Source organism: Gadus macrocephalus, chromosome 5, assembly GCF_031168955.1.
Source record: "Gadus macrocephalus chromosome 5, ASM3116895v1".
Classification (NCBI taxonomy): domain Eukaryota; kingdom Metazoa; phylum Chordata; class Actinopteri; order Gadiformes; family Gadidae; genus Gadus; species Gadus macrocephalus.
This window is the reverse complement of record NC_082386.1, coordinates 21,714,883-21,729,212: the sequence shown is the minus strand read 5'-3', so window position 1 is coordinate 21,729,212 and position 14,330 is coordinate 21,714,883. Positions and strand designations below refer to the sequence as shown.

Here is a 14,330-nt window from a genome sequence, read left to right as displayed (position 1 = left end):
TTACCGGACAAAGCAGATGTTTGAAGACATTGTTGAGGAGAAACTGAACAACTCAGATGCTGTCAGTTTCTCAGCCATTGAGAACTGATGCATTACAGGCACATGTGATTGACAGGCACGATGGATTACCCTGAACCAATCAGGGTGGAGAATAGTCTGAAAAGAGCCAGGATTGGGCTAAAATCTGAATCGTCTGATCCAGAGGCAGCCAATCAACAGAGCTCAGAGTAGACCTTCTCACAGCACACTTCACCCACTGATGGCAGCTGATTGACGGCCTCCATTCTGAACAAATTACTCTCAAATAATAAAATGTCAAAGGCAATAATAACTCTTGAATAATACCTTTAAGTTAGGGTTTTTAAAAGTGAATTATATATATTATCAGAATTTAATCACCAAATGATTCCAACTGCTGATGACCTCCTGAGCTTCCCAAAGCCACGATGGAGGCAGTCGTGATACGCTGCGGTCTCACAGCGGAGTGCGTGTGGATGACGGCCCCAGACAGACTGACGGACAGACTGACGGCCTCTGGGCTGGGGGGGCTGCACACCTGTGGTGCATTGAGCAATCAGTGTGCACAGGTTAACCCAGCATCTCCACACACACTCCGCCCTCTCCCGACAGACACACACGCACGCACACACACACACACACACAAAGACACATGCACACACGCACGCACGCACACACACACACACAAACAAAGACACATGCACACACGCACACACACACACACAAACAAAGACACATGCACACACGCACGCACGCACACACACACACACACAAACAAAGACACATGCACACACGCACGCACGCACACACACACACACACAAACAAAGACACATGTACACACGCACGCACGCACACACACACAAACAAAGACACATGCACACACGCACGCACGCACACACACACAAACAAAGACACATGCACACACGCACGCACGCACACACACACACACAAACAAAGACACATGCACACACGCACGCACGCACACACACACACACAAACAAAGACACATGCACACACGCACGCACGCACACACACACACACAAACAAAGACACATGCACACACGCACGCACGCATGCACATGCACACACGCAGACACACACACACGCACGCACACACACACACGAACACACACACGCACACACGAACACACACATGCACGCACGCTCAGGCACGCACTCACACACACAGACACTTTTTCCCTCTGGTCATATCAAATGAAGTGACCTGAGGTCGACCCGCCCGGTCATACATGTATACAGACGGTTGTCCCCGGCAACGAGCCAGCGATGCGTTGGTATGATGAGACCCCCAATAGGTTCCCTTAAGGCCACCGCTACAGCAGGCATGGACGGTATTCCAGAGATGAACTCAAATCTTCGGATATATCATACTTTCAGTGAGGATAAATAAATAATAAAGCCAACAGCTCCAGGCTCAATCAGAGGCGATCGTTAAATTGCGTTCTCTATTATGTGCTTCCTGTTCTGGTCTCTGTTGCGTCTGTCAGAAGCGCCTCGCTGCATTTCCTGTCCGCCACATCGCCGCAGAGGTTGGTTAAAGTAATTTCACGGCTGACAGTCGTTAACAGTTACCGGGACACGCGCTGTGGCATGTGTGTCTGCGTTTGTGTGCGTGTGTGCGTGTGCGTGTCTGTGTGTGCTCATCTGTGTGTCTGTCTGCCTGTCACACCAATGTGTTGGTTGCAGGGTCACAGGTATAATTGCTTTCGGATTAGGACACTCATGTTATGTGCCATAATGTTTGCGTAGATTTTCTTTTTGAATATATATATATATATATGCGTGTGCGTGTCCATAACATTGGGTAACCTGTGGTTACTAAGAAATTACATTAAGCACAAAGTCTTGCTTACTAAAGGTATTTGACCTGGCCTAAATACTACAGACGCACAATTGACTTAGACTGAGCTGGGCCATCATTCACTCTGTCCAATAACATTAGGCTGAATCCAGAGGGATGAGGAGTCACTACTATGACCAAGTGATGTGTGAATCGTCAGCCTGTGGTCCCATTCTCACTTCATCTAACCAAAAGAGGGAGGCATAGTAAAGACCATTTGCTCTGATAGATGGATAAAGAGAGACAGAGAGACAGATAAATAGATAAAGAGTCACACACACACACATATATAGAGATAGGGAGAGATATACATATAGAGATAAAGAGAGACAGAGCGAGGGAGAGGGAGAGAGAGAGAGAGAGAGAGAGAGAGAGAGAGAGAGAGAGAGAGAGAGAGAGAGAGAGGGAGAGGGAGAGGGAGAGAGGGAGAGGGAGAGGGAGAGAGGGAGAGGGAGCGAGAGGGAGAGGGAGAGAGAGGGAGGGAGAGGGAGAGGGAGAGCCATGGTGAATTCCTGTTGGATCTAATCTGTAATAATCGCCCCAAATGGCTCTTTCCGCCTGTTGTCTTGGAAACCGAGGGACGTTAGATGACCTTGCGACAGTGGAGGAGGTAAATCCCCCCCCCCCACCTAGCAGGTAGAGCAACATCAGCTCTGTGTCCACCAGCTTGCACTGAATCACTCTGCATTCATAAATTCATTCCTCCGTTCATCCATTCATGTTTGGAAAGCTACCGCATGATGACCTGATAAAAACACATAACAAAAAAAATAACACAACATTTTCTATTTCACGTCGTCTTACACGGTACACGAAGCCACGATGTCACTCCCAGTTTGTAAACACTCCCCTCCCAGGATCCAGTGATTACGTGACGTCTGCATTTTATATCATGGATGTGGGTTCATCGAAAATGAGGGGGAGAGAGAGGGAGAGAGAGAGAGAGAGAGAAAGAGAGAGAGAGAGAGAGAGAGAGAGAGAGAGAGAGAGAGAGAGAGAGAGAGAGAGAGAGAGAGAGAGAGAGGAAAGAGAGAGAGAGAGAGAGAGAGAGAGAGAGAGAGAGAGAGAGAGAGAGAGAGAGAGGGAGAGAAAGAGGGAGGGAGAGAGAGAGAGAGAGAATACACATTGCCTTTTAACTTAATACGAGCAGAAACAATCAAACATTACGGGAAGCTGCAACTTGTTCAGATGTGCAGTACATATCTCATCATAGGGAGACAGAGGGAGACACCTTCTCTCTCAGACAGACAGACAGACAGACACACAGACACACAGACACACACACACACACACACACACACACACACACACACACACACACACACACACACACACACACACACACACACACACAGTTATCTACATTAGATACAATGTGCGGTGCTTTGGAGAGGCAGGGCAGTGAACCCAACCAACAGACGGTCTGTCGGTTCTGGCCTCGTCTGGCTGCGGGCTGAGGAAGGTTTACTGAACAGGAAGACGGGTCCACCAGTCACACGTGAGGCGCACAACAATCACACAAAACAAGAAAGACACATAACGCTGATTGGAAAGGTCACAAGACATCGTCAAGGTCTGAGCCCGTTAGTGGATCTAAAGAACTCCAAACTAAAGTTAGCAAGACATGTTGGGTTTGTATCCCCAATTTTTTTTCTTTTTACCAAAATCAACAAGCTGCATTTACTGAGAAAGACAAATTTCACTTTGTTCCCTAACTACAATCAGTCGATCTATTGGAGACATATTTCCATGTTTTACAAGCTCTCTCAAGGTCTCAGCAGAGCAATACAACTTTATTTGTATTTATGTCGTAAATACAAATGAAGTTCTTGCAGATAGCAAAGGATGGGCTTGGGACATTTTGATGTTGGCAGATACTTTATGTGTACAGATTTTCCTTCAGGAAGGACGGACATCGTATTCTGTTAATGTCAAGCAGTTGTTGGACGTCCAGCTGTCATCTGTCCCAGAGCAATTGATTGGATTAGCTCATTGATCACCTGTCATCAGTGAGGATTACACAGCTCTGTTGTTATCACTTGTTCTGCATGGTCTCAGGACACACTACAAACTTCCCCAGCAGCAGTAACTCTTAATGTTAGCATTAATGGTCTATTACCCAGCAATTACAGGGGATTATAGGCCTGGGCCTCAGATTACACATATCGAAAAATGTGTTAACATGTTGTACATGTATTTTATTTTATTTTGTATACTCATATCCCCCCTTATTTAATCCAAGTACACTGCAACATTTTGTGAGAACATGACTGAAATATAAACAGAACTAACTATATTATACTATACTAAAGATACAAACTATATTATACTAAACTCAACTACACAAAATATATTATACTTTACTAACTATATTATACTATACTAACTATACACTCTATATTATACTATACAAACTATATTATACTATACTAACTATACACTCTATATTATACAAACTATATTATACTATCCTAACTATACAAACTATATTATACCAAACTTAACTACACAAAATATATTATACTTTACTAACTATATTATACTAACTATACACCCTATATTATACTATACTAACTATATTATACTACACTAACTATATTATACTACACTAACTATATTATACTACACTAACTATATTATACTATACTAACTATATTATACTATACTAACTATATTATACTATACTAACTATATTATACTACACTAACTATATTATACTATACTAACTATATTATACTATACTAACTATATTATACTACACTAACTATATTATACTATACTAACTATATTATACTACACCAACTATATTATACTATACTAACTATATTATACTACACTAACTATATTATACTACACTAACTATTTTATACTATACTAACTATATTATACTATACTAACTATATTATACTACACTAACTATATTATACTATACTAACTATATTATACTATACTAACTATATTATACTACACTAACTATATTATACTACACTAACTATATTATACTACACTAACTATATTATACTACACTAACTATATTATACTAACTATATTATACCATACTAACTATATCTAACGCAGGAGTTCAGGAGCTCCGCCTCCTACAGGGAGGAGGAGCTAGGCCTCCTACAGGGAGGAGGGTCTCCTCCTACAGGGAGGAGGAGGAGCTAGGGAGGAGGAGCTAGGCCTCCTACAGGGAGGAGGAGCTAGGCCTCCTACAGGGGGGAGGAGCTAGGCCTCCTACAGGGAGGAGGAGCTAGGGAGGAGGAGGAGCTAGGCCTCCGGCTGTTCTGTGATCTGTTGTTGATCTGAATGTTTTGGACTGCAGGTGTAACGTTGTTCTAGTTTAGTAGTTCTGTGATCAGTGATTTTCTCTTCAGTATGGTGCACAACGAGGGCTGCTCTACTTTTTCAACAAACAAATTTTGGGTCGATTGGAAAAATCACCTCTAGTCGATGTTTGAGAAGATACACAATGACTGGAAGTTTATCAGCGAACAATGACCTTTAACACCTCCACCACTGTTAGACCAGAGAGAGAGAGAGAGAGAGAGAGAGAGAGAGAGAGAGAGAGAGAGAGAGAGAGAGAGAGAGAGAGAGAGAGAGAGAGAGAGAGAGAGACAAAAATAGAGTTAGTTCTCCAGGTTCTATTAGTGATGACAGGCCTGGGCCGGTCTGGGTGATAGAGATGGATGTTTCTCCTGAGGCTAACAGACTCAGCTTAAGGCCACTCACTCACACAAACACACGCTCACACACACACAAACACACAAATGCACACACACACACACACACACACACATAAACAGCGAGACGTATTACTCATCTAATCCGACCATCAACTTTGTCGTGCTCTCACAGACACACACACACACACACACACACACACACACGTTTGGATGGACACAAACCAAGACTCACAAACACACATGCATAACAAAACACTAAACACTGATCACCGTCTCTCAATGCACACCAACTCACATACTGCCCCTAATGCCCCTACTCAGACCACATACTGCCCCTACTCAGACCACATACTGCCCCTACTCAGGCTCACATACTGCCCCTAATGCCCTACTGCCCCTACTCAGACCACATACTGCCCCTAATGCCCCTACTCAGACCACATACTGCCCCTACTCAGACCACATACTGCCCCTACTCAGACCACATACTGCCCCTAATGCCCCTACTCAGACCACATACTGCCCTACTCAGACAACATACTGCCCCTACTCAGGCTCACATACTGCCCCTAATGCCCTACTGCCCCTACTCAGACCACATACTGCCCCTAATGCCCTACTCAGACCACATACTGCCCTACTGCCCCTACTCAGACCACATACTGCCCTACTGCCCCTACTCAGACCACATACTGCCCCTAATGCCCCTACTCAGACCACATACTGCCCTACTGCCCCTACTCAGGCCCCATACTGCCCCTACTACCCCTAATGCCCCTACTCAGACCACATACTGCCCCTACTGCCCCTACTCAGGCCCCATACTGCCCTAATGCCCCTACTCAGACCACATACTGCCCCTACTACCCCTAATGCCCCTACTCAGACCACATACTGCCCCCTAATGCCCCTACTCAGACCACATACTGCCCCCTAATGCCCCTACTCAGACCACATACTGCCCCTAATGCCCCTACTCACACCACATACTGCCCCTACTGCCCCTACTCAGACCACATACTGCCCCTACTACCCCTAATGCCCCTACTCAGACCACATACTGCCCCTAATGCCCCTACTCAGACCCCATACTGCCCCTAATGCCCCTACTCAGACCACATACTGCCCCTACTGCCCCTACTCAGGCCCCATACTGCCCCTACTCAGACCACATACTGCCCCTACTCAGGCCCCATACTGCCCCTACTACCCCTAATGCCCCTACTCAGACCACATACTGCCCCTACTCAGGCCCCATACTGCCCTAATGCCCCTACTCAGGCCACATACTACCCCTACTACCCCTAATGCCCCTACTCAGACCACATACTGCCCCCTAATGCCCCTACTCAGACCACATACTGCCCCTAATGCCCCTACTCAGACCACATACTGCCCCTACTACCCCTAATGCCCCTATTCAGACCACATACTGCCCCTACTGCCCCTACTCAGACCCCATACTGCCCCTAATGCCCCTACTCAGACCACATACTGCCCCTAATGCCCCTACTCAGACCACATACTGCCCCTAATGCCCCTACTCAGACCACATACTGCCCCTAATGCCCCTACTCAGACCACATACTGCCCCTACTACCCCTAATGCCCCTACTCAGACCACATACTGCCCCTACTGCCCCTAATGCCCCTACTCAGACCCCATACTGCCCCTACTCAGACCACATACTGCCCCTACTGCCCCTACTCAGGCCCCATACTGCCCCTACTACCCCTACTCAGATCACATACTGCCCCTACTCAGGCCCCATACTGCCCCTACTACCCCTAATGCCCCTACTCAGACCACATACTGCCCCTAATGCCCCTACTCAGGCCCCATACTGCCCCTACTACCCCTAATGCCCCTACTCAGATCACATACTGCCCCTACTCAGGCCCCATACTGCCACTACTACCCCTAATGCCCCTACTCAGACCACATACTGCCCCTTCTCAGACCACATACTGCCCCTAATGCCCCTACTCAGACTACATACTGCCCCTAATGCCCCTACTCAGACCCCCATACTGCCCTACTGCCCCTACCCAGGCCCACATACTACCCCTAATGCCCCTACTCAGACCACATACTGCCCCTAATGCCCCTACTCAGGCCCACATACTGCCCCTACTACCCCTAATGCCCCTACTCAGACCACATACTGCCCCTAATGCCCCTACTCAGGCCCACATACTGCCCCTACTACCCCTAATGCCCCTACTCAGGCCCACATACTGCCCCTACTCAGACCCCATACTGCCCCTAATGCCCCTACTCAGACCACATACTGCCCCTAATGCCCCTACTCAGACTACATACTGCCCCTAATGCCCCTACTCAGACTACATACTGCCCCTAATGCCCCTACTCAGACTACATACTGCCCCTAATGCCCCTACTCAGACTCACATACTGCCCCTAATGCCCCTACTCAGACTCACATACTGCCCCTACTCAGACTCACATACTGCCCCTAATGCCCCTACTCAGACTACATACTGCCCCTAATGCCCCTACTCAGACTCACATACTGCCCCTAATGCCCCTACTCAGACTCACATACTGCCCCTACTCAGACTCACATACTGCCCCTAATGCCCCTACTCAGACTACATACTGCCCCTAATGCCCCTACTCAGACTCACATACTGCCCCTACTCATCAGAGCGTTGGTCGGGGAGCGCGTCAGATGGACCGCGTTGACCTACAGGGGGAGGAGCCTTTGGATTGTGTGTGTTTGTCCGTCTGTCTGTCTGTGTGTGTCTGTGTCGGTGTGTGTCTAATATTGTCTGACATAATAACGTGTGTGTGTGTGTGACTGTGTGTAGACATGTTTCACGATGACCTACTCGCTGGGGGAGAGACAGTCACCTGAACCACAGTCTTAACCACAGATCCTTAAATTCAAAGCCCCTCAGAGGCGGTCCTTGGGGGGGGGGGCTTTTAAAGTCGAGTCTATAGCACCTAATCAGGGCTACAGTGTCGCCGGCTGCACACAGACACAACACGAGCCCACAGGGCACCCAGCATCCCAACGGGAACGCGCCCCTATCAGAGCATGAGGACCCAGACCATGTGTTCACATTGATTCTAAAAGGCGTTTACAGGTTGCCAGCACCAAAGGAGACTCAGACCAGGGCGGAGTTTCTCCAGTCCTGAATGAGGAACCCTTGAGGAGAGGTCTGGGACGCTGGTCGAGGGTCAGATGTGGAACGCAAGCCCAGCCAATGTTCCCACTGCAAGGAGTTAGTGTTTGACGTTGCTGTCCTGACCAGTTCAGACTGGTTTCATGGAACCGACACAGGAATCTGATCGCTGTGGCAGCATCCAGTCATGGAGGCCTTTGACCTGATGCCGGCCGGTGGCCATGACTCTGATCAGGGATGAGGTCTGCTGACTTTTGCGACTAGGCAAGATTAGAAGTGTCCTTTTCTAAATGACCATACATATAGGCTGAAAGACAGACTGTGAAATAAGTTCAGTCAGGTCTTTGGCAATGTAAAATCTTTATTTCAAGACACTACCGTTTGGCTTTTCGATTATATTTAATAGACAGCATTTGCCCTCCACATTCAAATTGAAGGAATGGAACCGAGAACTGATGAAAATAAGTGTGATCTCACGTAGAAAACTTTAATCTATTGCATCTCCCATGAATAAAATGCCACTTCATGTTCACATGCCATTCTGTTAAAGCATGACCTTGGGGTTTTTCAACCCCGACCCTGTCTCACCATGGGTTTGGGTGTTTGTGTGACTAATGCAGGGCTGCATTGTAACCCGATGAGCTACCAGCCCCCGACAATGGGAGTCCTCTAGAAGTGCTTATTTTTGCTGCTCTCAGATTGTTATTATGTCAGACAATATTAGGGAAGGATCCCTCCAGAGAAATACAACTATTTTTCTTTTTCACTTTCATTTTCAGGTAGCTTTGTCATTGTCAAGTCTCGCTCAAGGAGAAGTTTTGAAGGCTTGTCTTTGTGGTCATTATTATCGCGTTGTATTTGCGCAATGTCAGTGGAACAACAGGCAGAGGATGTGCGACATTGGCCTCATAGGATCACACTACAGCCCCGTCTGTAGGTTGAAGCTCTCTCGCTCAACAAACAATTTCAGAAATTGTTGTGTGCATTAGTCACTTAGACCCAACATGAGGGGAAATAGGATCTAGGTTGAAAAGTTATTCTTTAATAATTACAGCAGTGGCTTCAGTTCACAGACAACAATAAACTGTGAGAGAAAACAAATGAAACACATCACAGGACTGCATAAGGCTAATCTCATAACTCTTCATAACCACAAATACTAATTTGGGCCCACAAAGAAATCAAGTATTAGACCCCAACCCCAACATGGTGCACAGTGTTTATCAAGCAGTTTTCATCTGTAAATGAAATAAACCACATAAAAGCAGTATGATGAATGAAAGCAGCGTTAATTGGCCCCAGGTTCCAGCGGGAGATTGCACAGCAAGAGATGTTTGAAAATCTCAAGAAAGACAACACTGAAGAACAGAGGAGTACAATACTGAGAGTGGCGTGATGACGCTTCTCTGCATTGATAGAAACACCTGGACGTACGCTGGAGGGAAAACCACATGTGCATTCATCTTCAACGTATTTGGCCAACAAGATAGAACTCAACTGGTCCCAAAATAAGCACACGACTAAATTATAAAAAGACAGATGGATAATCCAGAGTACATGCCTTGAGTGAAATCCATGAAAAAATGTCCGAAAGCCATGTTATGAGGTATTATAGCCCATAATAACCACTCTCCGTGGGAGCCGGGATCCATTAGTTTCCACAACATCTTCTTTCAATGGAAATATAAAATAAGTTTCTGTCTTCGTCCTTGCTGGAAGTACAGATTGTCCAACCGTTAAGGCCGGTGCCCAAACAGCAGCTGATCCTGGTGACGGAGTGCTGAGGTTTGGCCTCCGGTACTCTCCGTAGACGGAGAGGAAACTTAACTTAAGAGTCATGGCTAGAGTCAGCCGTCCATTAACCCATCAACGTTACCTCATCGTGCTACTTAAAGAGGGACAATAAAAGATAACTCAACTTAATTTAACTAACTTACTTGGTTCCCAAGATAAATACCAAAAGGTAGAGGCCGCAAAGACAACGGAAAGTTCAGAGAAACAGTTACTCCTCCGTATGGCTTCCTGCATCTCAACCTACATCAGTGTACGTCTAACTGGCTGCACCACCCGTCTGTCCGTCTGTCAGTCTGTCGGTGGGGTTGGACTGACTGAGTCCCAGCCTGCATGCCACTGCTGGACTGAGGCCAATTTAGTTTCTCCCGGTAAACGTCTCATTTGACTGACTGCTGCCATATGTCTGCCTGCCTGCGTGACTGGTTATGATTGACTGATGTCTTGGTCAACTTAACATCTGGTTGAATTTCAATAATAATACCTATGGCTGCCTTCTGTCCTTCTGTCCTTCTGTTTATATTCCCAGGGGTCTTCAGCCAAGATGTTGACAGCTCAATGTGCGATTTGGACTTATGAATAAAAATAAGAATAATATAATTTAGATATTTACATATCTGTGTGTGTGTGTGTGTGTGTGTGTGTGTGTGTGTGTGTGTGTGTGTGTGTGTGTGTGTGTGTGTGTGTGTGTGTGTGTGTGTGTCCGTCTCCAGGCTGATGACTAGCCCAGGCAGCCGAGCAAGGCCCACAGCCAGCGAGCCATTGGGTGACCTTTGACCTGGAGGTACACCTCGTACAGACCCAGCCTCCACAGCCCCAGCACCTCGCCCACTGAGATCCGCAGACGCCGCGTCCGGGAGCTGGCCTTGCTCCTCCTGTGCCTGCATGAAGAAAAGGATGAAAGATATGATGTTAAAGGTGCTGTGGGTAAGAAACCGAATTCCTTCTCACTACTGGCCCCTTTAGGCCGGTTGGTGAACTGCAGCCCTGCAAGAGGCAGCGCTTTCAGATCGCTGGAGGGCGAGCTCTGTGGGTTGAGACAATGACCATCATATACGGATGTCAGTTATTATCATAAACAAACAAATTAATAAAACAGCTTTTGACAGAAGATACATTTACCTAGAAGTCTCTTCTCCCATTTACATTTAAACAGAACAAACGTTGGTGCACCAGGCGGTGATTTCACATTTCTAGTTAAATCTTTGAATCCTGATTGAGACACTTTTAAACCTTCAGCAGTCCACAGAGTGCCCTTAAAACTCTCAGGCCATGATTTGAATGATTTGAGATTAGCAGCAGAGACCAATATCTCACTGAACAAATTCTAAGCAGCAAAACCAAAAAAAATACATTTTCGTTTTAAATTGCACCTTTTTATTGAAGAATATGACGTTAAATCAAAATATATAAATATATGAAAAATCAAAATATATCACGACATGACGGATCAAAACGGAGAGGTTGATCTCCGGGGGGATGGCCAGCAGCTAGGAGAGGAGGAGAGGAGAGGAGAGAGGAGAGAGGAGAGGAGAGGAGGAGAGGAGAGAGGAGAGGAGAGGAGAGGAGAGGAGAGGAGAGGAGAGGAGAGAGAAGAGGAGGAGGGAGGAGAGGAGAGAGGAGAGGAGAGGAGAGGAGAGGAGAGAGCAGAGGAGGGAGGAGAGGAGAGGAGAGGAGAGGAGAGGAGATGAGGAGGGAGGAGAAGAGAGAGGAGAGGAGGAGGGAGGAGGAGAGGAGAGAGGAGAGGAGAGGAGAGGAGAGGAGAGGGGAGGGGAGGAGAGAGGGAGGAGGAGAGGAGAGGAGGAGGAGAGGAGAGGAGGAGGGAGGAGAGGAGAGGAGGGGAAAGAGGAGGAGGGAGAGAGGAGGGGAGGAGGGAGGAGAGGAGAGGAGGAGAGGAGAAGAGGGGAGGGGAGGGTGGGCTGGCGGGGACGCCTGGCGGGGGACGCCGTCTGTTAACTGATGATGTGTTCAACTCACTCGGACGGCTCTCTGCTGTCAGACACCCCGCATAACCTGGCTGCTCCGCCAGGACAGGGAACTGTGTGTGTGTGTGTGTGTGTGTGTGTGTGTGTGTGTGTGTGTGTGTGTGTGTGTGTGTTGTCATTTGACATCGCAAATGCAAACTGGGTCAGTCCGGGGTCATTCTGGGGACAGGCTGGAGTGGAGGGGAGGGTGGAGGAGAGGGTGGAGGGGAGGGTGGAGGAGAGGGTGGAGGAGAGGGTGGAGGAGAGGGTGGAGGGTGGAGGAGAGGGTGGAGGGTGGAGGAGAGGGTGGAGGGTGGAGGGGAGGGGAGGGTGGAGGGTGGGAGGGTGGAGGGTGGAGGAGAGGGTGGAGGAGAGGGTGGAGGGTGGAGGGGAGGGTGGAGGGTGGAGGGGAGGGGAGGGTGGAGGGGAGGGTGGAGTGGAGGGGAGGGTGAAGGGTGGAGGGTGGAGTGGAGGGTGGAGGGGAGGGTGGAGGAGAGGGTGGAGGGGAGGGTGGAGGGTGGAGGGGAGGGTGGAGGAGAGGGTGGAGGGGAGGGTGGAGGGTGGAGGGTGGAGGGTGGAGTGGAGGGTGGAGGGTGGAGGGGAGGGGAGGGTGGAGGGTGGAGGGGAGGGGAGGGTGGAGGGGAGGGGAGGGTGGAGGGTGGAGGGGAGGGGAGGGTGGAGGGTGGAGGAGAGGGTGGAGGGGAGGGTGGAGTGGAGGGGAGGGTGAAGGGTGGAGGGTGGAGTGGAGGGTGGAGGGTGGAGGGGAGGGGAGGGTGGAGGAGAGGGTGGAGGGTGGAGTGGAGGGGAGGGTGGAGGGTGGAGGGGAGGGGAGGGTGGAGGAGAGGGTGGAGGGTGGAGGGGAGGGGAGGGTGGAGTGGAGGGGAGGGTGGAGGAGAGGGTGGAGGAGAGGGTGGAGGGGAGGGTGGAGGTGGAGGTTGGAAGGGAGAGGTGGAGAGAGGAGGGTGGAGGGGAGAGGTGGAAGTGTACGGAGGTGGAGGGTGGAGTCGTACGGAGGTGGAGGTGTATGGAGGGTGGAGGTGTATGGAGGTGGAGGGTGGAGTCGTACGGAGGTGGGGGGTGGAGGTTTACAGAGGTGGAGGTGTATGGAGGGTGGAGGTGTACGGAGGTGGAGGTGTACGGAGGTGGAGGTGTATGGAGGGTGGAGATGGAGGTGTATGGAGGGTGGAGGTGTATGGAGGGCGGAGGTGGAGGTGTACGGAGGTTGGAGGTGTACGGAGGTGGAGGGTGGAGGTGTATGGAGGGTGGAGGTGTATGGAGGGTGGAGGTGTACAGAGGGTGGAGGTGTACCTGGCCAGGGCGCGGACGCAGCAGCGGGACATGTTGAGGAAGGAGGAGGAGGCGGCGCGGGTCTGCAGCGCGGCCTCGATGCCGCGCAGCAGGTCGTTGGTCTTCAGCAGCAGCAGCATCTGGCGCGGCACTCTGTTGAGCAGCTCGCTGATCTGGGGCAGGTACTGCGACACGTTGGTGCGGATCTCCACATCCTGTCCATTCAGGGGGCCAGGGGAACACACGGTACAGGGGTGAGACCACATCCTGTCCATTCAGGGGGCCAGGGGAACACACGGTACAGGGGTGAGACCACATCCTGTCCATTCAGGGGGCCAGGGGAACACACGGTACAGGGGTGAGACCACATCCTGTCCATTCAGGGGGCCAGGGGAACACACGGTACAGGGGTGAGACCACATCCTGTCCATTCAGGGGGCCAGGGGAACACACGGTACAGGGGTGAGACCACATCCTGTCCATTCAGGGGGCATGGGGAACACACGGTACAGGGGTGAGACCACATCCTGTCCATTCAGGGGGCCAGGGGAACACACGGTACAGGGGGATAG

The 14,330-nt window shown here is 49.4% G+C and overlaps 1 protein-coding gene across 1 annotated transcript; it reads right to left on the bottom strand.

Moving 5' to 3' along the window:
• Window positions 1-9,057: 9,057 nt before the first annotated feature.
• Window positions 9,058-14,024, bottom strand: LOC132457207 (aarF domain-containing protein kinase 1-like). The gene is made up of 2 exons (XM_060051284.1): window positions 13,780-14,024; window positions 9,058-11,388 (listed from the first exon to the last, which is right to left on the bottom strand). The coding sequence occupies exons 1-2, from the start codon at window positions 14,022-14,024 to the stop codon at window positions 11,229-11,231; spliced, it is 405 nt and encodes a 134-aa protein (XP_059907267.1). The 3' UTR covers window positions 9,058-11,228.
• Between the last annotated feature and the right edge of the window lie 306 nt (window positions 14,025-14,330).

What these genes read in the sequence shown, in the direction of transcription:
- LOC132457207 (XM_060051284.1), bottom strand. Translation starts at nt 14,024, where the DNA reads ATGTGGTCTCACCCCTGTACCGTGTGTTCCCCTGGCCCCCTGAATGGA. An exon ending in TGCGTCCGCGCCCTGGCCAG is followed by an intron (nt 11,389 to 13,779) that starts GTACACCTCCAC and finishes TTCTTCATGCAG; the next exon opens with GCACAGGAGGAGCAAGGCCA.